This window comes from Perognathus longimembris, chromosome 8, assembly GCF_023159225.1.
Source record: "Perognathus longimembris pacificus isolate PPM17 chromosome 8, ASM2315922v1, whole genome shotgun sequence".
In the NCBI taxonomy this organism is placed as follows: Eukaryota; Metazoa; Chordata; class Mammalia; order Rodentia; family Heteromyidae; genus Perognathus; species Perognathus longimembris.
This window is the reverse complement of record NC_063168.1, coordinates 43,710,747-43,735,980: the sequence shown is the minus strand read 5'-3', so window position 1 is coordinate 43,735,980 and position 25,234 is coordinate 43,710,747. Positions and strand designations below refer to the sequence as shown.

At 35.9% G+C, this 25,234-nt stretch overlaps 1 protein-coding gene across 10 annotated transcripts in view; it reads right to left on the bottom strand.

Moving 5' to 3' along the window:
• Nrxn1 (neurexin 1) overlaps nt 1–25,234 on the bottom strand; it is a 1,045,218-nt gene that overhangs the window by 24,785 nt on the left and 995,199 nt on the right. For 9 of the 10 annotated variants that reach the window (XM_048352955.1, XM_048352948.1, XM_048352950.1 and 6 more), the window contains one exon: nt 3,853–3,940. In XM_048352955.1, the coding sequence (XP_048208912.1) occupies nt 3,853–3,940 (88 nt within the window). The remainder of the gene's footprint in view (nt 1–3,852; nt 3,941–25,234) is intronic. The other variant, XM_048352957.1, reaches the window with a different exon arrangement.

Sequence of the window (25,234 nt, the reverse complement as noted above, 5' to 3'; positions counted from 1 at the left end):
GTGAGAAGAAAACATTCATATGTAAATCCCCAGGGAGAGTGAAATACCCAGAAGGTTTGGGCAATGTATTTAAAAAATTACCCATTTCTTAGAAATATCTGTTTTCTCCTGCCTAGAGAATTTTTAAAAAACTGTACATTCAGAGGAAACAAAAATGTTTGGAAAATGTGCTTCAGTATATTACTCTTCTAAACTGTCACTTTTCTAAAATTTGACCTGCTATCTGAAATTATTTTTATCAAAATCTATCTCACAGTACCCAAGACTTTCTAAAAACATCAGCAACTATAACTATTGACAAAATTATTTCATACATGTATATGTATTTACAACTAATAAAACTACTGCATTTGTGAACAAATTAACATTAAGAACATTAAGAACAAAGAACATTAAGAAGCAGATCTTACAGCAGAAACAGTATTCATATTGAAGCAAGATAAAAGAAAATATCCCTCTTCTTAAACAATAATTGGAAGAATAGAAAAAAATTATATAAGCTAAGAATTTTGTTGGAAGTTATTACATAACTGGAATTGATTCTGCTAAAAAGAACATCATTTAGCAAACAGTACTAAAGAAATGTTGTAAGATAATTTATCAGAGAAGCCACATTTTGAGGGATTGAATCTTGGAGTCTTTATTGGAGCATTAGCAGTCTGCAGGCAGCCAGTCGTTACAATGGTCTATGTATGGCCCGCAAACACACTTAATACTATCAGGAAATAGGCCAGATAGGAAAGAAAAAACAAAAACAATATCAATAAACTAATTCAGCTCCAATGGAGAGCTGAATTGGAATGCCATGGTGACTGGAGATGAGCTAGGAGAAAGGACACAGGACACAAACATGGACACATGTGGCATGGCAGAGTGGCTTCTGAGCTTGTCTGACCCTAAATTGGGTCAGGTTAGGGAGCAGGGTCACAGGAAGCTCCCAGTCCCAGGCATTGGACTGACAGGTTCAGTAACCTATAGGCCAAGTGCCCACCACTGTCTCCAGGGATTCAGGAACACCTATCACCTGGGGGTGGGACTTTCCTTCCTCTAGAAATTCAGGCGCACCCATGAAGATAAGATGCTGGATCCAACAATTCATCACATGGCCAAGATGGCACTGGCTAGACCTGACCTCCTTACTTCAGAAAGGCATGGGAAAAAATCATGGGGAGGTGGACAGAAAAGCCAGAGGAGAAAGGAGATTTCACATGCAAAATACAATGGCAAAGGAGAATCTGACTACGGTTGATGGGAGTCTGCAATCTGAAAAAGGTGGGAGTCTACTCTTCCACCCTTCCAAGTGGAAGGCACTTGAATTCCTCAAAGCAGACCACACCTGGATGAACCAGGATCTCTTGGTGGATTTGCTCAACAGGTTCCCAGAATCAAGCCTGAGTAAATTAACTTCAGGATGGAACCAAAATCTTGCAAAGCCTGTCCTGAAACTTCTGTGCTCTCTAGTCATTTCACCCCTGCCCCTAGCATGCCATGCTTTGTGTCCCAGACTTTCCTCAGGTCACCACGGCAGCCTTCTTCAACTCTCCTTTAAAGATGATCTGGTTTGTTGAGTTGGTTTTATGCTCTTTCTTTATTCTAATACGCTGGTGACTCAGTTTCCTAACAATTGTAATATACCTTCAAGACAAGAAGAGATAAGGTCAGAAGATCAGCTTATGGCAACAATGAATCTCCAGAATTTAAAATCCCAAAAGAAACTGATGACTTCAAAACTAAAGAGTTAAGGGGCAAAACACTGAAGGAGAGGCAGTTAAAAGGAGGAAGACAAAGGAGTTATCTCCTTAATTCTCTCCTTTCCTTCATGTCTTTTTCTTCTCACCCATCTTCCTATTCTGAGGTCCAATTTTGCCAGAGAAAGACAGGGACTCTGAACTAGGCAATTTCTAAAGAATGATGGTGTCTTGTAAACAGGGATTGAATAATTGAATCATTCAACTCATGAGAAATGAAAAAGTGACCAGGTCAAGTGCAATTGGACTACTCACCCTGGATTTACCAGAGATTAAGATAAGGGCTCTGCATAAAGCCTATGATAACCTAGATTGAGAGAGCAAAGTGGAGTTCAGGCCAGAGAAAAACCAGAAAGATGGGTAATTATAGCCTCATTACTGTTTATGTAGTATATAAAATGCTGACAAAGACCCATCTTCAAAAGAACACTAATTTATGCAAACAAACTCAACTACATGCATATATATATTCACACACACACATTCTCCAGTCTTGGTTTTTGAAATAATTCTCAAGGTAGGATGTCAGAGAAGATTAAACAGAATGAGATAGCAGGTGTCAGAGAAAATGAGACAGGACAGTGTCCTGGTGTGAAGGATTAATGCCAGAAAGATTGGAGTTGGGCCCATGAACATAGTAGTCATGGGGGGAAAATTGAGGGTAGGAAAGGGCAGAGAAATATGCCCTCCCTCTCCTCTGGTTTCTGAGCGGCATCGAGAGAGAATTGTAAGAATATCAAGGGAAACAAGTGCAGGATATCTTGCAAAGGGTCCCAGGATAATGTTATGAGATGACTGATGACCATATCTGTCTATGTAACCAAGAAGAACTGATTGTGGAGAGCAATGAGCTGGGAAACACGAATGTCTGATCATCAGAGATGTAGGAATTGACCATGACTGATGTTTGTGGAGCTGAGAGTTCTGTCAGTGGGTTGGAGCTTAGGAAGGATGTGGGTGCACTGCCAGCCATGCCTTCCCCACCCCACTGTTACTGAAAGTTGACTGAGAGTTCCTACTTACTTTACACAGCAGTGGCTCCCCAAGTGCTTGAATTCAGTAGCCATATAGAGTGAGGTAGTAAGATTTTAAAAAAAGGAATGGAGGCTATGCCTCCAGAATTATTTTCTATTCGAATATCAGAATGAATAAATTTCAAATAAACAATAAAAATACCAAGAGTACCAAGAATACAAATTATTCTGTGGTAGCAAGTAGTTCCCCTGAGTTTCTTGGTAACACCAGTGAAAGTCATGATCTAGCAGATGTGCTTTGTCTATATCTACTAAAGGTATTTTATTACCAAAAATAAGGAAATTATTTTAAGCATGTCACAAAGGAAACTAATGGAAATGACTCTAATACTTGGTATTCTTAATATCTGGAATCAAATCCAATTGTGATTCATTAATTTTTAGAGTTCCCAATCTCCATTGGGTGGGACAAACTCTCTGTATGGAAACAGTATTTTTAAACTATTAGTGATGTGAGAAAGGATGCAAACATGTCATAAAGGAGGAGGAGGAATTATGCATCATCCATCAGTAAAAAGAATCAGCTTGCATTTGATGGAAACAAGGCAAAGTCACAAAACATCCTCCATTCATCTCTGAAGGTCTCTAACCTGCTGTTTTGTTTCAATTTTACCATAACAAATTTGTTTCCAAAATTTAAAAATATATCACTTAAGATAATTTGCTGGCAAAGTGAATGCTGGGGACATTTTGTCAGTAGAAAGGTCAAATAATTTTTCACAGTGTACTGTAGTCTATTTTTTTTCTTTAATCTGACAATTTTTCTCTAAGTAACCCCAAGGAAAGCCCATTATACTGTTATATGGAAAATGATGTCGTAAATTAATGGAAAGTAAGCAATAAGGTCACACCCTGTGTGTGCTATCACCATTGCTTTCTTGAAATATATATTCTTGGTGGTATTATTTTTTAAAACACTTTTCTTAAATGACTGGAGAAAAATATCCATGTAAGAAGCAAGGGCCCTTCTCTCCCAATGCACTGCTGTATATGTCTACAAGTGAAAGGCAGGCACATGCAACAAATATTTACAGTAAAGCCAAGGAAGTAAGAAAAAAAATTTGACTAACCTAACCCACCTGAGCTCGGCTCACAGGGGTCAATGTCCTCATCGTCGCTAGGACACTCTGCGGAGGCCACCAAGATGTCATCGGTGGTCTGTAAAGGAATCACAATCAGTCAATTAATTGAAAGGATTCTAATAGATTCCTCCTACCTTGTTCACTGGACAAATGAACTGCAGAGTTTGGTTATTTTTTCATCTAAGAAACCAAACCCAATCATTTCCCTTCCCAAAGATTCAACTTTAAAATTCAGCCACCTATTTCAATCCGTAGATAGGTGCAAATTTGATAACAACTTAGTTCACAAGGGAACATAGAACTCAGTTAGTGGTAGCCAACTTGTCGACATCCATTCATCCAATGGCAAAGAGAAGCTGCACCCGGCAGCTTACAGCTGTTTCAAACAACCTGGTAGAAACAGATGATTTGAAATTTATGACAGCCCTGGGGTGCTACAATGTGTGCATCAGTGAGTTTTATGTAGTACTTGTGCTTGGCTTCGTGAATGCAGAAGTGCCATCACATCTTCTATTCATGGCCAGGTTGAGTTTGATAAATCTTTGAAATGTTGCTTGGCATTATTAGGAAATGAGGATCAAGTGGAGACCTAGATTTATCTTTCACAGATGCAAATATTTTTTTTAAAACAGAGCAGCAAATGTAATTTATTTAAGATACTTTGCAGTTGAGCTTTTATACTCGAATCTCATTTTTACTACATTCAGAGAGTAGGTATTGTTTCTTGCTTGTCCTCTCCATCATTAAAGTTTCATAAAAAGTGAGAAGTATGATGGGGGGACAGGTGATAGCATTCAGTTGCTTCATTGCATTTACAGTTCCAGACATAATGCTCACTGTAATGAAAAGCAGAGTGCATAAATCCAAGCAGTTAGTCACATAATCAACATACTGACAAGCACCAAAGGTTGTTTTATTGCCGCCACTTACAAGCAGCAGTAAAGTCAGCATGGTGATTGTGTGCAGAGTGTGGAGGTTTACATCAGATTTGGCTGATGCTAGAACAAAACAGATAAAGACAAGGGTACAAGAAGAAAACTTCTCATTCCCTCTGCTGCATGTTACGATTTGGGTTGGTCAGAGGATACTCAGTGGCAAAATTGAAGCACTCTTCACCTAAAAGTGGTGCCATGCTGGGTGACAGTAGCTTGAGCCTGTAATTCTATCTACTGAGGAGGCTGGGATATGAGGATTGTAGTTTGAAGTCAGCCTGGGCAAGGAAAAAGCCATGAGATTCTTATCTCCCAATTAAGCACCAAAAATCCGGAAGAAAAGTTGTGGCTCAAATGGTAGAGTACCATCCTTGAACAAGAAAAATTGATGGATAGTGCTCAGGCCCTGAGTTCAAGCCCTAACCCAGTCAGGCATTAAAAAAAAAAAAGTGGAATTAAAACAATACAGGTCCTACATTAAAGAAAAAGAGGAAACAAGATGCAGCTTAACATATATTAAAGAAGTGCCTAATAATGTTAGAGATTACAGTATAAATGGAATAAGAGGAATGAAGAGGTGACACATATTAGTCTTAAAATCTTTCAAATAGAGTCTTTTTAAAGAATATAGAATCTAAAATATTTAACTACCATTTCTTGTATGGGAAATAACAAATGTTTCTTTGATTTTCTGTTTCTATTTTACCCTGTTATATTAAAATAAATCCTTGCTAAAACTTTTTAACAATAAAAGAATACATATGTTATTGCTTCACAATGTAATGTGAAATACATACAGGCTAATAAGAAAAATTTTGAGATGGGTTCCTGTTATGTTGCTTTTATTTCTTCTGAGAGTATTTTGGGATTCATTGCATTGGTTGCTATTATGTTGTATGTAGCAGTTCAAACTATCGATTTTCTTGGGAGTATAATGGTTAGCTGTGAAAATGATCAGCTAGTGCTGGGTAGTCATGTACCTAACTCTCATTACAGTGGGATTTAAAAGGAAAGATCCATCCTTCTTTTGGAACTTGTTTACCTTGTAGGATAACATCCAAATTGCCATGACAATAACAAGCCATTGGATTATGTGGATTTGCAGGGCAATTGTTGCAGTATATCATGGTGCAGATAATCAGCTTTATTCTAGGGCCAATTTCTACTGGAAAGCTACTTTTATCCTCAGCCCAGATGGATGCTTTTTCCAATTAATCAAAATTAAATTAAGTAGTGAATTTGAATAAGTTGCGAGAGACTTTTAATTTTTTCTTGAAGAATTTTAAATACATTGATGTAATTAACAAAGTATTGTGGTGTAATATTCTTTAGAGGGGAGGAGGATGTGAGTAAATATTTCAAGCCGGGTGTTTCTGTCTCAACAGGGAAGCACTTTCCTTATCTTTCCCCTACCTGAAGGAATAGTTTTTTAAAGTCAAGAGGTATTTTAAGCTATATGTGGGGGGTGAGAATTCAGATGTTCAAATGTTGTAAGACCTTACTGGTAAATGATCTAAAATGCACACCAATCTCTATTAGCAAAAAATATTATCTGCCCTAAAATGTCAGTTGTGCCAGAATTAAGACAGTTTAAAGCCTGTTCTGTGTTTACTTTTCTTACCTGAAAAAAAAAAAAAAAGTATGGAGGATTTAAAAGGTCTATTGTTGTACGGAATAAATCATTCCAGGAAAAGAATCTAGAAAAATAACAACTTGTAAATGTTCATCAAAAACATCCATGTGCTCAGCATGGTTTTTAATATTTCATGAAAGTAGCATCACTTTGAATTGATCTGCATTGTTTATAAGCAATACAGTTATAGATCTTAAATTGAAAGTTTTGCATAAAAATTATGTTCAACCCAACAACCCATGTTAGAATTTGTATAAAATATAGTAGCTTTGTGATCCTTTTTGAGCTAAATCACCACTAGTGTGGGTTCAGCTTGTGACTTAGGCAAACACAGGGTTGTTTCTTCCTTTAAACTCATGGGTTCCTGATCTGTGACTTAGTAGCTAGTGTTTTGTACAGATCCACTTCTCAGGCTGAGAATGTGGCTTAGCAATAGAGTGCTTGCCTTGCATGCATGAAGCCCTGGGTTTGATTTCTCAGCACCACAGAAAAAGCCAGAAATGGCACTATTGCTCAAGTGGTAGAGTGCTAGTCTTGAGGACAAAGAAGCCAGGGACAGTGCTCAGGCCCTGAGTCCAAGCCCCAGGACTGGCAAAAACAAACAAACAAAACAGATCACTTCTCCAGATGATTCCAGTAAAATTTGCTTTTCAAGCTATTTTCTTTTGGAATAAATTCACCATAAGCAAAGAATGTAATGTTCTCAGTATTTTCTCCCATAATAAATATAAGAACAAAATATGTCATAGGATAGAATCTTATATAACACTCTTCAAAATCATTATATCAATATAAAATTTTGTAAAGATGAATTTTAGTTTTTAATACTTTTCCTGTTGTAGTAAATATGCATGTGTATTCTTCATTTTCACTTAATATTTTCCTACAGAAATTAGAAGCCAGATTAGTACTGTGAATAAAAGATCTCAAATCCACGAATGCTTTGGCAGAAAATCATCACAGTATGAAAAACTAGAAAGTGTTTCAAGTATAAGGGGGAATGAAAATCAAATTTCATTTTGGAGGGGGAATTAACTGAACAATCTTCTAGCCAAGGCTATGTAATTTAAATTTAATTCAATGTATTTGAAGCTGTCTCTCTATGACTTACTGGGGAGAGAATGATAGGAAAAAACAACCCTCAAATACATCACATTAATCAATTGCTTTCTTTAGTATACTTCTCCTGGATGTTTCTAACCTTTTTCAGAAAAGTGGCAACCTGCTGTAAGAGACAGAATAGTGATCAAGCCAAAGCATTAACTTTACATAACAGTCCATTTACAAAAGTGTCTCTAATTGTGTCCTTAGCCACTCACAGGTCAAAGCACCAGGCTGATGTCCCCTCATGGAGAGTGGTGGTTGCATGAATGTGACACTCACCTGTTCCTGTTTAAAATGTCTACTGACCTCAATTCTATATATCTTTAGGAAAACAATGACTAGGAAAGACTGTAAGAAACAAAAGTTCCACAACTTGATCCATCATTCTCTGCACATGAGCACTAACAGGTGGTAATGGGATAGAGTGTAATCAGGTTAAAGGAGAAAGAACTGTTTACTGTTTACTCTGTACACAGAGGTCAAACCAATTTGCTTAATATTCAGAGATATTGGGGAGAGACTACTTGATAGTTTAGGAACTCTAGAAATACTGATGCATCTTTGTTCCTTTTTTTCTCTTGAAGGAAGACTTAAAATTCATACCATCATTAATGGTGGATTAACTCTATATTTGCTTGTCAATTTCAAGAGACACAGTCCAACAATAAACCTATGTGATAAAAATACATGGTGAATGATGGATAAATCTAGCATTTAATATTATATCATTACAAAAAACAACATATCTACAATTTATTTCTCATGATAAAAAAGCTATGCTGACCACTGACACATTCCAATAAAGATTATTACTAGAATAACAAAACAAAACAGTCAAATAGCAGAGCACTACCAAATTAAAACAAAAAAATAGACAAAAACCTATCCAAAAATTAATCAGAAAAACAAAAGCTACTGAAAAGAGAAAATTCCACCTATGCAATAGGATACCTACTATGAGTTTTCTTTCTACAAAACAAGCCTTAACTTTTGTTTCTGAACAACTGCAACTCTATCCTACAATATATCCAAATAAAAAGTAAAATATTCATATAATCTCAAGTAATGCTGATCACATTTGTGGTACAAGAAGAAGAATGCCATGTTTGGTTAGCTTGTGGTGACTTGTTGGTGATAATTTTTCTCTATGAAGACCAGCTGTATGAGAAAAAAACAGAAGGTTTGTATGTCTTGCCTTCATAATGGAATCTAATAGTTTCTTCAGAAAAGATTTATCACTAGGTGAGGTTCCTGAAAAAGACATCTGATAAAATTCAGAATTAGTCACTTATTCTCCAAGTCAAGTCCAGCCCATCGACTTAAAAAAGGAGAAGTTTCTAGGAGGTAGAAGAAGCCACAGCTGTCATCAAGAGAAAAAAGAAAAATAGACCAGTTGCAAAATACATAGAATTCTTAAAGAATAATGAACTTGATAAAATAAATATTTGTGTGTGTGTGTTTGATGTGTGTGTGTGTGTGTGTGTGTGTTTGTGTGTGTGTTGGGGGCTTGAACTCAAGACTGGGTTCTGTCTCTAAGGTTTTCCCTCAATGTTGGTGTTCTTTTACTTGAGGTGCAGCTCCACTTTGGCTTTCTAGTGGTTGATTCAAGGCAAAAGACTCACAGACTTTCCTTCTTGGGCTAGCTTCAAATGGAAAGTTTCCCCAATAGGTATGATTACAAGCATGAGCTATGGGCACCTTGACCAAATTAGTATTTTAACTAATCAATAATATTAGAAGATGAGCAAAAGTGGTCTGGGGCATGTCTAGTAGGAACATAGCCTTAGTTCAAACACTAGCACCCCCCCCACACACACACAACTATATTGAGTAGAAGAGTGAAAGGAATTTTGACACTTCATATGTATTGGGGTAGTTTCCATTGCTTCAATCAATTTTTGGTTCTTGTTGATTTTTTCCCTGAATAACAGACAATATACAAAGATGTCAGTTTCGATGCTCCCTATTTAACAAAAATTTTAAAAAGTGAGATTCAGCGTGTGAAGGACAAATTTTAGATTCAGCATACGAGTAACCAACATATCAAAAAGCAATTAGTCAACAAGAATTAAACATCTCAATAATGCATATTATTTGGGGGGATTAAAAATATGTTCACTATATAGGAAGCTATCAATTTTGGTTCCTACTTCTAATAAATTTTGTTCCTACTATGCTTTAAAGATGATAAAAAATCATTAATCCATATTAATTACAATACCTTATATTTCTTGAAATATAACAATGCTCTCATATCTGTTACTTAATTTTGTATTCAGTAATACTTATCCAAAAAAAATACTGGTGGTAGAGCTATTCTCAGTATTATAGCTAAGAGTCTGTTAAAAGAAAAAGTCAACTCATTTTTATGTGCACTTACCCCATTTGAATGTGTGAACATGGACATTCATGAATATTTAGTACAAAGTTTATCCTGGAAAACAACCAGCTTTCACATTTCTTTAATATTCTTTATCAAGCAATGCCCAAGGCCATTACAAAAAGTAACCATAATTCAGATGTCTGCTTGGGAAAAAGACAAACTTGAAAGCCATTCAATTTTCTTCAAAGTTTTTTCAGCTGCTTAAAATGTGTGCAATGGTTTCCACAATGGTTAAAATGGAGTTCAGTAGAAAAACTCCACTATGGGCTGGGATGTAGCTCAGTGGCAAAGCGCTTGCCTAGCAAGTGCAACGTCCTGGGTTCGATCCCCAGTACCAAAAAAGAAAACACACACACACACAAAAAGAAAAACCCCACTATGGAAAAGAGAACATAAGGTTCCTGTACGTAGTCTGACCTTCACTTTTATGTGTGCCTGATGCTGGTTATCCTGACCATTGGGAAACAGAAATGAGGGTATAACGCTGCACAAAACCTGCTCCTAAGAAAATAACAGGAAAAAGAATAAAAACTGGATTTCTGCCTAAGTTAAAAAAAAAAAAAACTACCTTATGCACTTTAGCAAATCTTCAAAAAATTAATCTTTTGTCACAAAATGGAGACCATAAGTTTCAAATAGGACAACATATTCCTTAAAATCCTGATGGCCCCTATGTGCATATTGAATTTTCCCTTTGTAGTGGAGGGAATGCAAGGAGGATCAGTGAAAGACTGAACATTTCAGGGAGGCATTAGGAGAATTAGTTCTATAGTCTAAATAATTACAATAAATACAGAGATATAATACTGCTACTGCTACTAATGGAATTGCCTTATTGAAAAAGACACTAGTCTATGGGAGCAATCAAATGTATTCACCTTTGGTTTATTGAGGCTTTCGATAAAGCACTTTCTGAAATGATTCTGCCATCTTCAAATTAAATAAATGCCAACAGATATTTAAAAATGTAAATCTAGGCTCCTCGCTGTGTCATCGGGAATTTTTAGTCCAATTCCTTGGAAGGAATAGACCAATTAGTCAGAAAGGTTGAACTGAAAATCCTCCCGGGGCCAATACAGACTTCTGAATGCAAAGTGCCAATCAACTAGTGTGATTCCCAGATCCAGGTTTTCATTGTTGCCGGAGGGTGGGGGGGAATGCTTGGAAATAGAATCAGGTTGCAGTCTAGCAGTCATGTATTTTCTCTGTTCTGAAATAATCAATAGGCTTTGTAAAATTTGAACTCTATAACTTGAGGGATGGGATGGAGGAAAGTTGGCAGTGAGGGAAGGAAAGAGTAACAACGATCAAGATGCAATGTACTCATAACCTCACTTCTGGAATTGAAACCCCTTTGTAGAATCACTTAATAAAACTAAACTAACATTTTTAGAAAAGGAAATGAGGTAACCAGAAAACACAAAGAAAGAAGTATTATACAGGAAACTTGAATCTGCTATGGTCATTGCATTAAAAAAAAAATTCTTGATGATCATCTACTCTTGGCTCACTACAAGTCCCTTGATGACAATGTGCATGTATCAGGAGTGTCCATTTATAACAGCTTATTAAGTCTCAAAATGTGAACTATCCCATGAGTTTTTTTTTCCAATAGTATAACTCCTAAGAGCTTGTGGCAAAAATCACACATTTTCAAAGATTTTTTATCTGCCTTATAACATCTCTGGAAGTGACAATAAAATCTTATAACTGGTTTCCACATTATACTCCTTTGCTGAAAATTTATGGTAGAGAAATCGAAAAAAGTGACATTATCTCTTACTGAAAGAGACAATGACTGAAGGTTAGAAGGAAGGCATAGCTAAAAATGTCTTGCAATAAGTTGGTCTGCCTGCTTTTATGAAGTATTCCTGTCCTTCAAGTAAGCAGTAACATAAAGTCTATTTTACATAGAGGACTGAGAAACAACAGTTCACTGTCACTTCCCTCTGTCTTTTGTTTTTATATGCCATTTCCCAAATCTCCATGCTTTCTTCCATAGTCTTAAGTACTTTTATTTAATTTCAAGGAAAGTTTGTCTATGTAATGTTTTCCTTCAAAATCTAATTATGGGTTTGTTTGAAATCAATCATCATTCTGACCAGGGAAACATGCAATCATACAATTTAATTCCATTGATTATTCAATACATTTACCAATGTATTAATGTATTCATCAATTTGTAATTTCTGGATGCTTCTGCATAACAGAATTATATAAGAATGGTAAATTTTGACTGAATATTTATCAATAGTAGTATAACGTTTCCTTTTGAAAAATGGTATCTGTCCTTTTATGAAATAATTAACCTTCAGGATTTACTTCAGCTTAAATATTGACGCTGGCCATTCCACATTTCATTCTTGGTACTTAACATTGTACCTAGCAGTAGGAGACAAATATCTTGCCACCAGTCAGTCTAATGAAGGAACTCTAATTGGTTTATAAAGGAAAACAAATCCATCCTTTAAATCACTATTATACTCAGCACAAAATTTCATAAAATCATTTTCACATATGTGATTGCTCTATGGTCTCAGATACAGATGCCAGATTCCAGATGCAGATCCAGATCCTATACAGGTTGGAAGAAGATAACAACTTGATAAGCAAGAAGAAGCAAGGCTATGTTAACTTTTTCTAACATCATTCCTTTATAAACAATTGATTAAGAATATTTAAGCAATTTAACTTGCTTCTTTTGCTTCTGTTTTCTTTCTTTTTTTTTTTTTTTTTTTTGGTCTTTCCTATTTCATTTACAGTATCTCCAGTACCAGTGTAGCCATCTCAGGAGGGGAGTATTTCACATAGAAAGAACTAGTGTGGTCTGACTAACCAATGCACTGCAGCATCTTAAATCCACCTGTAAAACTGGGGATGGAAGGAGAGAAGTTCTTCCAGTTGCATCCTTCTATGATTCCAAATGACAGAAATTTGGAAATGTTCATGGTAATAACTTTTGCATTATAAGAGACTGTTTTGCTCTGCTAGAATATTTATTTCAGCTACTAAGAGCTTTGGCACTGTGGTTTTAATTCTCCAGATTAATTTATTATGTTTCCTACATTCTATGAGAATACTTCACCCTATACTCATGAGCAAGGAGAATTCTCAACTTTTAATAGTCTTTAAAGAAATTTCTAAGAGAAGTATGTTATTCTGGTAGATGTAAAATAAATGTTAACTGACCCATTTCTCATTGTTTGAATTGCAAGAAAGGAACATCAGGTGGGTAGAAAATGAAGGTAGAAAATGAGTGAACTTCTATAACCAGAAGTTTCTCATTCTATCCATGAGCATAGGAATATGAGTATTTGGTATGAGTATAAATACTCATAGGAATATGAGTATTTGCTGAACAGAGTGAGTTTAATCTAAGTCACAATTTCTCTAGATTTCCCCTTATATAAAAGTGAAGAAGTTAATTTCATATACTTTAATTATGAGCTAGATAGATATGTGGTCCAATATAGTGGCTAACCACTGGAAGATGTTATTGAGTACTTATTATATATCTACAGCTGGCTTACAAAATGTGCACATTGCCACTTTGTTTTCATGACAACTGGAAAGAAATATTTATTCAAATCACTGGACTCCCTAGATCTTTAGATTTGGACATTCCCTTCATAAATGGTGCAATTTTCTGACAAATACACACTTCTGTATGTAAACATTTTATAAATAGAGAAAATTATGTATTTGCTGTAAGACTGCTTTTAGAAATACCTCAGAATATATCAAAACATGATCAGAACAAAGAGTTTCATTAGATAGCCTAGCATTATGCATGCTTTCCATGAGTAGGGACTTTTGGTGAGTTCTTCTCACAGTATTTTTATTAGGATTTTTCTTGGCGATTAAAAAAGCTGTGATAGGGCTGGGGATATAGCCTAGTGGCAAGAGTGCCTGCCTCAGAGACACGAGGCCCTAGGTTCGATTCCCCAGCACCACATATACAGAAAACGGCCAGAAGCGGTGCTGTGGCTCAAGTGGCAGAGTGCTAGCCTTGAGCGGGAAGAAGCCAGGGACAGTGCTCAGGCCCTGAGTCCAAGGCCCAGGACTGGCCAAAAAAAAAGCTGTGATAAGTAAAGATCACAAGTAACACACTAATATCACTAAGCAATTAACCACATCTTCTCTTGGTGGTTTTCCTCTCTCCCGTCTTGCATGTATAGCATGTCTCACTGAATTCCACCAGGTTTGCTTTCAGAGAGGCTTTCCTATCTCTATCAGCTGGATCTATCATTTTCCTCCCTGTTTACCTCCACTACTCCTGCCTGCCCTTCCCCTTTCCTATTATTATTGTAATGTTCACTGATGAAGGAACAAAACAAACCTACTCATGATACCTATGCCATTTGCCATTCTGAGAACTTCTGAGATCTCATTAAGCATTGATTTTTAAACAGAAAACTCAGAAAGTATTTTTCTCTTCTCACTGACTGGTATCATAAACATCAATACCAGTAACACAGTAGTGGTTTCAGATTCTAAAGAACACATGGTCCAGAGGCTCTCCAAATTGCTACTTCACTTTTCAAAATAGAGTAACTTAAGTGTTTTTCTCTCTTCTCAAACTTCACATGTCCCCTTTCCCTTTCAATTTTGTCCTCCAGATATTCTTTGAGCGAGAACTCCAGATTATTAAGATTCTCTATCATGGGAAATAATAAATGAGCTCTAAGGCAAAGAATGGTAGAGAGATTCTCACATACTAAAGCCCAAGTGATTTAGAGAAAACTCAGCCATGGCTGTATCTTGCAGTACAGAAGAGCTGTGAGCTTACGCAAAGATGAATTCCACTTCCTGGAGATAGCACATCTGTTTGTAGGAGATTCTCCCAACTGTATTTGTAATATGGTAATTCCTAAGTAAACAATTTTTATTCACTATGTCCAAGAAATCTTACTGAAGCCTGATTCTGCAATCTCCATTTCTGTTTTATTTCCAAGACTTGGTCAAATAAAAACACTGACTTTGCTGAAGGGAAATGGCTACATAATAAGAAAGGTGTTTGTTTCACTGTCTTTGACTGTCTCACTACCTAAAAGACTAGAAGGTATTTTGGCTTCAACTTAAGGGTAGAACCCAATTCAGTTATACAGGGATTCAATTGTATATCTCCAGACCAACAATTAACCAGTGTATCCCAAGCAGTGGGAAAGATGCTCTTCAGAGTAACACTTTTCTGGCTTTCTAAAATAGACTATTTGCCTGAGGAATTAAGTAGTCTGGGTTCTGGTTGTGGAACCTTGTAATGCTGTTCCCTAGTAATTTGAGTGTACCCAAAGTTGATATCCAGCTCCACCAATGAAGCTGTTGAATAGAATATAGATGATTTGCTTAAGCTAGCATTTCTAAAATGAGAGAAATTTCTTACCAATTTCTGCAGTGTATTGGCAAGAATTATGAAAAAGCATAAGGGATGACATGACTAACATTGTTTCTAATATAATCACTAAGTAAATCTTGACTTTCACCCTAATTATTATTTTATAAGACACACACACACACACACACACACACACACACACACACACACACAGCATGCCATGAGATATTGAGTTTCTCTGTAAAAGGAGGCAAGACCCCACTATACTAATAACCCTAAGAGGAAGACTTTGTACTTTTGTCTTCTACTCAATGTTATGGGGGAAAGGGAGGTGAAATATTGCATGAAGAATGGAAATGTACTTTTTCCCCCTGAAGGATATATTTTGCTTTCCAACTTTTCAACTCCTCTTTATTTTAAAACACACTCCCAATCATTCCAAAGCATTTTTGAGTTGGAAAGTCTTCTTTTTATTTATTTTTTTTGTTTGGTTTGGTTTCATAATAAGCTAACCACAGGTGCAAACTCAAGGGAGACAGACCTTGGGAATTTTAAGTATGTTGCTATGGCAATGGTTTGCAAGAATGTGTAAGAGTTCCATCTTAGCTCACAAGCATTCAACTGAGATCATATGGAAGCTCAAATCACTAGGCACACAATGCTTGCCATTCATTATGTCTTAAAAGGGTTTGGAAATAACTATACCTCTGTTGCTTACAGCAACATAAATCACAGAATGCCATTATTTATTTATTTATGCAGATAGGGATGCCCAGTCACTCATTTTCTGTCCCAAGCTCTCTTCAGTTTGGCTGCCCTAAGAGAAGCTGCCTATATAGATTCAACAGTGATAATTTTCACCATTGTTGCAACTTTAGGGTTGGTGCTCCCACTGAGAAATAGAGGAGAAAATGTTTACTGAATTTACGTGAATTTCCTTTTTTAAAATTGACACAATCTCTAAGAAGTATGATAATTATGCAGAACTGCTATTTTAAGGCAAATGCTTCATTTAATGAATTGTGGAGGATGTTTTTAAAAGGATTCCTTCTTATACTTCAGGAAAGGAGGTGTAGCTGTAATTCTTTTCATTAATTACCACTCCCTCCCATACCAGTACCACAAAGCATCATTATGAACAACAGTAAAAAGACATGAAAAACACATCATCTGATTTCATGTGAACTGTCCACTTGAATTATACTTAAATAGTACTGGTAATGCTTCTAAATGTTAAAACCTCAATTATGAACTTATAATTTATTCATAATACAAGCAAAGAATTATTTACTTATTGGTAGTATTGAGATTTGAACTCGAGGTCTTGAGTTTGTTCAGCTGGTGCTCTATCACTAAAGTCAAACATACCTAAAGTCAGGCCTACTTTTTCTTCCCAGGCTGGACTGGAACTGTGATTATCAGACCTTGTGTCCTGAGTAGTTGGGATTAAAGGCAAGAGACACCAATGACTGAGTTAAATCAAAAAATCTTGACAAAAGTATTCTTCTTTTCTTTCTTTTCTTCTGTTTTTCATTTTTTATCCATAAATGGAATACAAAGATACTAAAGTTGTTGTTTTAAGGCTACCCATTTGATCTGAGAAATAATTACTAACAAATTCTCTACAAATTACAGGGCCTTTTTCAACAAAAATTAGGAGCAGGAAATTAAGTCAATATTTTAAAATGTTCTTCATGACTGAGGAAAAATTTGCATATAAAGGTGTATATTCTTCTGTATTCCTGAGCAATATATATGTGTGTGTGTGTGTGTGTGTGTGTGTGTGTGTGTGTGTGTGCAAACAATTAAAAAGATACAATGTGCTCTACAAAAATTTTACTGAACTTGGTTGCAGACAAAATCCTCATGGAAACATCATTAGGCACAAATCCTGGTAATTATTTAGGATTCAATTTTCTGCTTTAACTGTGACTATCCTCTAACATGACCCTCCTGATCCTGATTTCAACAGAAGTTGATTTCAACAGTTCTGGTGACTCATTTCTGTATTCTTAGCCAGTCAGGAGATGGAAATAAGAAACATCATGATTCTTGGCCAATTCAGGCAAAATGTTATTAAGATCCCATCTTATCCCATAGCTGGGCACTGTGATTTAAGCCTGTCATCCTAGCTACAGAGGAAAGTATAAATAGGAAGAATGGGGTCCAGGTCATCTGGAACAAAAAATAAGATTTTATATGTGTGTGTGTATGTGTGTGTGTGTGTGTGTGTGTGTGTGTGTGTGTGTGTGTGTAGAGAGAGAGAGATAGAGGATAGATAGATACATACATAGATAGATGATAGATGGTGTAAATATGACTGAAAGTGTGTGGCTAATGTGGTAGATCACCTGCATGGCAAGCACAAATCTCTGAGTTCAAACCTCAATAAAGCCAACCTCCTAAACATAAAATCTGCAGTCCCTTTACCTCTCTCCATTTTAAAAAGAATGCTGGAACTGAGCAAATGAGAGCATAATAAATAGCTAGGCAAACTGTCATGAGGCTTTATAAGAAGGAAAATAACCCAGAAAACACAACAATCAGCATTTTCAAGCTCTAACAAGACTTTGCCTCGAGTTCTCATTTATTCTAAACAAAAATAGATTAGGCTTTTTGAAAAATTGTCACTGAGATTTCTGTGGAAATAGAGCAAGTTGACTAACAGATCTTTTACATCTTTAATTTTTGTGACACTGAAATAGAAGAAAAGTCTTTAGTCCTCTACTTTTGCCAAATGCACCCTGTGCCCTTTTACAACCAGATTCAGCCCCAAATGTGGATGAGTACTCAAATACTTCCAAAGTGGACATGGGAGAGGTTAGTGAATCAAACCATGTGCTCTGATCTACAAGTTCCTAAACTCATTCTTCCCAAATCCTAACCAAAACTATTTTACATGTAAGAGAAAAAATAGTAAGTATAGTAAGTAAAATTGATAGTAAGAAAAAACCATAAAGGGAAAATATAATTGTACAACTATTTTTCTTTGTGTTGGTGTGTGAGTAGGAGGGAGTGGGCATTCAGGTTTTGCCGGTAAAGAATATTAGTTATGTAGTTCATAGATAAATCTCTGAGTTCTACCAACCCAATGCCTCCTTCCCACTCAGCAACTATGCTGAGCTACTCTTGTTTAAATATTAATCCAAATGCTTCAAAATGTTATTCATGCAATTGGAATATCAGAATTTTAAATAGTCTAGAATCATGATTCAACTACTACAAAAATACTAGGTGCTTCAAATCTCTTTAATATTGTGAACATTCCTTGTCTTTCTCTTTATTCATTGAGAACGTAATGTGTGATCCCTAAAACTGGTCTAGAAAAGGAGAAAGAAATCTGAGATTACACGATTACACTGACTTCTATCGACTGATCTGGGACAAATCTCTCCCTAGCTAACTGTATAAGTAGACTAGATAATCTGCTCAGGTATCTTTAAATTATGAAATCCAGAGAAAGGCAAAGGGACCTTATGATAATGGTATAGTCAAGTGTGTTGATGTGCTTGTAGTGGTAAGAAGCTGCATATGTGATAAAATTGTATATGACTGTCCATGCATCCTTGTATACACATACATAATTAGTGAAACTTGAATACATTCTCTTGCTTACAATCATTGATACTCTGGCTTTTGTATTCAACTATAGGATCACAAAGTGTCAGCCTGTTAAGGATGCTGGGTTGGGACTAGGGAACTAATTATATTTTTCTTCAAGTTTAGCTTCACCATTACCAGCAAATTTTCCTCTCTTTTGAAAATTAAAGAGTAGGATATAGAAGTACAAGGATCTCCTCCTGCCCTCCTCCTGGACATACTCCATCAAGCAAAACAAATAGAAGCAGTTTCTCAGATACAAGGATCTTTCCTTGCAACTTTCTGTAGCAGAAGGAGTCAGAGTTATTTCAGGCTTTGGAAGTAGAATTAATCTCTCACCCAATGAGATGTGAAATAAGTCTTGACTTAAAAATATTAGGAAGAAGTTTAAAAAGAAAAGAAACATTATAAAATGTAGAAGTAAGCCAACTCATCAGACCAGTTTTGCTCTGGGGCCATCTAACTCAAATACTTGGTTCAAGGTTAGTTCTTCTGGAACCTGCAAAAGCTTTCCTCCCTTAGAGCCAAATCTGAAGGCACGGAACATGACAAAAGTGCCCTGAGGAAAGTCTTTCTTTCCTTGGACATTGCCCACAAAATACAGCAGGGTTGAATTTAGTAACTTTAATTAAACAAAAACTAAGCACAATGAGTTAGATGATGAATCTCTTTCAGGACCTGTCACTAATTTTTCTAGAGCAAAATCCATCAGTTATAATAAAATGAATAATGGTGGAGAGGATTATTTCTAATGAAAAAATAAAAGATGTAATAAGTGATTAGTCAGGAAAGACAATGACTGTGGGAAACAGGTTACATGTTCCAAGTTGCTACCACAGATCTGGTCCCCATTTCATATGGCTACAATTCAAAGATGTGGTCACGCAGCCTGAGGTTTCCACACGTAGACCGAACCCTTCTCTGTCTCCCTAGTTTAGTAGAGCTATACTGTGTCTTAAGGTTTGTAAGATTTAAGAGAATGCTCTGAATCTGAACGGTTCCAAGCTGTGTGCTGGAAGTCAAATCTATCATTATAAGATTACGTTAAAAGCTAAACCTCTCAGGTACCTATTAATTTATACTTCATACTGTTGGTTTCCCAGAACACCCATTGAATCCTAGTAGGAGGTAAATAGTCTTTGTTCAGATTCTGATGGCAAATTGCAAAAAGAAAAAAAACCCATAAAAATATAATAACTACATTTCCCATATCTTAAGAATCTTTAAAATTATTAATGTCAAAGTTTTTGTTCAATTTCCTTGGGTCTCTAAAACCCTATTTGCCAGCTAGGGAATTCTAATTACTATAGATAACTTGCATGCACTATTGCTTTCTGTACACAAACTGGGAGTACCCACAAAAGAATAATTTGTCCTGCATACCTAACCTTTGATTCCTGATAGGGACACATCTTCTCTTATGTACAGTTAGAGAAAAATGCTTATGAAGTCTTGTTCCCTGAGGGCTGTGGTTACCATTTTTTACAATTTCATTTTCCATCAATATTCATCAGTGATAAGAAATTTTGTCAGGTCATCTTATTCATGACTTTCATCCTACTTCTATAAGAAGACACAGCACACTTTACTTCTTAGAGGAATAAACTGCTTTAGGGATTAAGTCCAGAATTTGGTGTAACTTATAAAAAAACATTTACTGATATAAAGCCTCAAACACATACATGTAGATGCAGCATTCACCTGGGTAATTATTTAGCACATTCAGCCCATGATTTTACACCACAGGGTACTTATTAGGAGCAACAGAAAGGGAATCAGAGTTTCCTGACATATGGTAATAAATATTGTTACTTGCAATGAATAATTTAGCTCTGTTGGCATTCATCTTATAAAAAATAGATTTGGAATAATTTCAGTCTCCTAGCAAAGTGGAAGTTTCAGAGCACAAGAAGAACAGCCAATATAAAGATCCATTCTATTGTTTTCACGATATTTTGCTTACTTTTTTCACTTAGTATAATTTTATTCATTTGAATATATTTACTTGCAATAGTAACATTTTTCTTCTTTATTGTCAAAGTGAAGTACAGAGGGCTTATAGTTTCATACGTAAGTCAAGTACACTTCTTATCCAACTTGTTACCTCCTCCCTCATTTTTCCTCTGTATCCCCTTCCCCACTTGCTTGCTTTTGAGAATTATCTACTGAAAAAAAAAAGTCCTTATTTGTGAAGGGGGAAAGATGCTGATGCTTCCACAACATTTTCTATTATGAGTTTCTAGGATTCCAAATCATCAATTCTCTGAACTCCATCAGGAATATACTTAGAATACCAATAAGCTTGTGTGTTCTTCACTAGGAAAATAAAAAAAACAGCTTTCCCTCTAATTAGGAGTAGGCATGACTGAATTGCATGCCCAATTCCAAAATGAAAATTCTATAAAAGAATCCCACACAGTGACTGGGTGTGGTGACTCATGTTAGCAATCCCAGCTACTTGAGAAGCAGAGGTAGGAGGATTTTCAACCAAAACTAGTCTCAGGCAGAACTTCAAGACCTTATCTAAAAATTAACTAAAGCAAAACTGGTGGAAGAAGGGGGGTTTACTGTGGCTCAAGCATAGAGCACTTGCAATGCTCACACACATACACAAACTTAAGCTGCTATTCTATCTTCAGATTCAGCTGAGATGATTTAACAAGACAAATGTCTTATTAAAGACACATGCTTCCAAGACAGAGAGTAATCTTTGAATTAATTCTCAGCAGCATCTACCACAAAAAAATGTTTTAAAAAACATTCTCAGGGTTCGAGACATGGCTCAACTAGTAGAGCATCAGCCAATGAGCAAAAGCAACAAATAACAATTTCAAGTTCTGGTCTCCTAACTACAAAAACTCATTTTTTTCACAATAGATTAACTTAATGTTAATTTCTATAGTATTGGCCCATGTATATGGTTTTCAGATGCTAAATGTTCAGAAAAAAATATGTGAAAACAAAATATGTTTACAAAATTCCTTTTTGTTTATTTGGCCAGTCCTGGGGCTTGAACTCAGGGCCTGAGTTCTGTCCCTAGCTTCTTTTTGCTCAAGGCTAGCACTCTACACTTGAGCTACAACACCACTTTTGGCTTTTTCTTTATATGTGGTGCTGAGGAATCAAACCCAGGGCTTCATGTATACAAGGCAAGCACTCTAGCACTAGGCTATATTCCCAGCCCCCGACATTCTTATAAACTAAAATTAGCCCTAATAAAAATCAGGGATACAAAACAACAAGGGAAAGTATATTGACCTGGACAAATTCTGTGTATTACAGATAAGTTTAAAAACTACGGTATTTATGAAAGTATTATATTTTAAAAGATTCTGATGTATTTTTAAAGGAAAAGATATACTACCACCACAACCATAAATCACATCCTATAAATCCTTTGGTTGTAGTTATAGAGAAAAACATGCTTTATCCTAGTCTGAATGTTGTACTGTGGAAGTAGTCTTCGTTTTAAGGTTGCACTCCAACTAAAGATATGCTTTTCTAGTTCATTTCATCACTGGAACTTCATTTCTTCATAAAAAGTACAAAGACTTGGTGCATCATGTAGGGAATTGCTAAGTTGAATGGGGTAAGTTAAAGTCAATTTCATCTTGTTATTGCATCAGTGGACTTCTGTTTATGATGACACCATTTATTGCAATTGAATCTTACTGGTTATGTAGAGAAACCAAAGCCAGAAATATTAGGAAGTCCTTGTTGCCATGGTTGCATATAAATCATTAACCACCAGTTTCTAGCTTGTATGAAACAATCAAGAGTTTTTCAGACTGATATTTCATAACAAAGTATATTTCAGTCAGTTCTGATCAATAGTCCATGTGCCATCCAAGAGTTATGCGCTGTGTTTTAAACAGAATATTCTCTGAAGATACAATATTGCTGATATTAATTTCCATAACATAAATAAGTAGACTCTTCATACAATTTTTATCACTAATTCAAAATGGTTTCACCCAAGGCCAAGCCCCTTCCAGGTGCTCATAAATGCATACATTTACTCTTCTACCCTTCAGCAGCTAACAAGAAATTGAAAAGGAGGTACAATTAAACATATACAAAACTTGTTGAGGGGCTGGGGATATAGCCTAGTAGCAAGAGCGCTTGCCTCATATACATGAAGCCCTGGGTTCGATTCCCCAGCACCACATATACAGAAAATGGCCAGAAGTGGCGCTGTGACTCAAGTGGCGGAGTGCTAGCCTTGAGCAAAAAGAAGCCAGGGACAGTGCTCAGGCCCTGAGTCCAAGGCCCAGGACTGGCAAAAAAACAAACAAACAAAAAACTTGTTGGCTACCCTCAATTATACTCTACTAAGATAGCATACTTACACTAACGTGTCTAGTTTACTACTGAAAAAAATGTCATCTTTTTGAGGAGATAGTAATGTTAAAGCTAAGAAAAGAGTTGCTATATCCTGCCACATTTCTGCTATTTTATATGCATATTTTGAACCTATTAGCGAACAGTTAAATATTTAGTAATGCTTTACACAGAAACTTATTCCTACTGAACTCTGAGTATCATGCATTATAGTCTTAATATAAGTGCAATGGATGGGCAATCCTCTCATATCTTTGTGTGTAATTAGAAACTGGTAATTTAGACCTGTAATCCTAGATATGTGAGAAGCAGATAACAGGAGAATCATTGTGTAAGGCCAGTCTAGGAATACTACCACAAGAACCCTTCTCAACCAAAAACTGCCTGCAATGGCATGCACCTATCACCCCAGCTATGAAAATACTAATTTGTCCTGCATATTTAACCTTTTGCTGCTGATAGAGACTCATCTTCTTACGTTCATTTAGAAAAAAAGTGCTTATGAAGTCTTGTTGCCTGAGGGCCATAGCATTTTTAATGTATTTTTTAAATTTAGTTTTCCATCACTCTTCATCAGTGATGAGAAATTTTCTCCGTTCATGCTATTTGTAATGTAGGTCATTATTTCTTTCCTACTTCAACCTCTTATGGTTCAGTAGTAGAGTACCTGCTAGCAAGTGCAAGGCTCTGCATAAAAAAAAAAAAAAAAAAAAAAAAACAGTACCTCCACCACTGTGCACAAAATAGTCTAGTGTGCCAATGGAAGAAGTTATGATATGCAACTGGAAACAATGATTTCTAAGCCTATGGAAGCAAATGATCCTGACATTATATCTACCTTTGCAAGAATAATCCATAAGGTAGATACATGGGTAATTCGAATTGACTTCTGAAGCAAGTGTGTATGTCTATATAACTACAAACACAGAGCTAAAACCAAAAGAAAAACTCATGAAATTTTTTTTACCTGAAAACAGAACATAGCAATGTTTTTGTCATAAAATGAGTTTTACTTTTTACATAAGTATGCTTCATTCTATATACATTATAACTTCTACATACAGTCTACATTTTTTTTTTGTTTTGTTTTCCAGTCCTGGGGCTTGAACTCAGGGCCTGAGCACAGTCCCTGGCTTCTTTTTGCTTAAGGCTAACACTCTACCACTTTAACCACAGCACCACTTCTGGCTTTTTCTATATATGTGGTGCTGAAGAATCAAACCCAGGCTTCATGTATATCAGGCAAGCACTTTACCACTAGGCCATATTCCCAGCCCCAGTCTACATTTTGGTATACAAAATATGTTTCATTATCGGAAAGCTAACTTCATGAGTGAGTGGTGAGGCAAGCATATTTCACCCTTTGTTTGTGGTGCTGGAGATCAAATCTAAAGCCTTAGACATGCTAAGAAAGTAGAGTACTACTGAGCTACATATCCAACCTTGTTATTGTTTTGCTTTCACTGACTATGCTTTAGCAGAGTTTTCAGTGTGGAAGACTGTGAAGAAGTCAGTAAGGCAAAGCTTACGCATACCACTAAACCTTTCAACTCTCACCCTAGCATTGATTTTAAAAGTAAATAAAGATTGTAAATATACTTTTGGTCAAAATCTTGAAATAGACTTGGATTCAAGATAGTGTTCAAAAAAAAGAGAAGTAAAAGAGACTTGAGAACTGATTTTTGTTTTTGCTCCTCTAAAATACTAAAATAATTCAGTTATTTCTGCCACTGTGCATAGTTTTTGCCTTTTAAACTAGGTATACTTAAAAAGGGAGTCTTTATTTAAAATTTGAATTACATTATGATTTCAGAGAAACTAGGATGTGTATTGGAGTCCTTTTCATCTTTAAGAAAATCGTGGTGTCTTTTTCTGAAAATGAAAAACATATGAAATGCATAACACTGGAATAAAAATCATTGATTTTTTGAGAGACACTTCTAAGATAGCTACTAATGTTTAATTAAGTGAATCCAAATGGAGCTGGAACTTTGAGAAGCAAATGGAAATGTGTAGTGATAATAGCATACAATTTACGACAC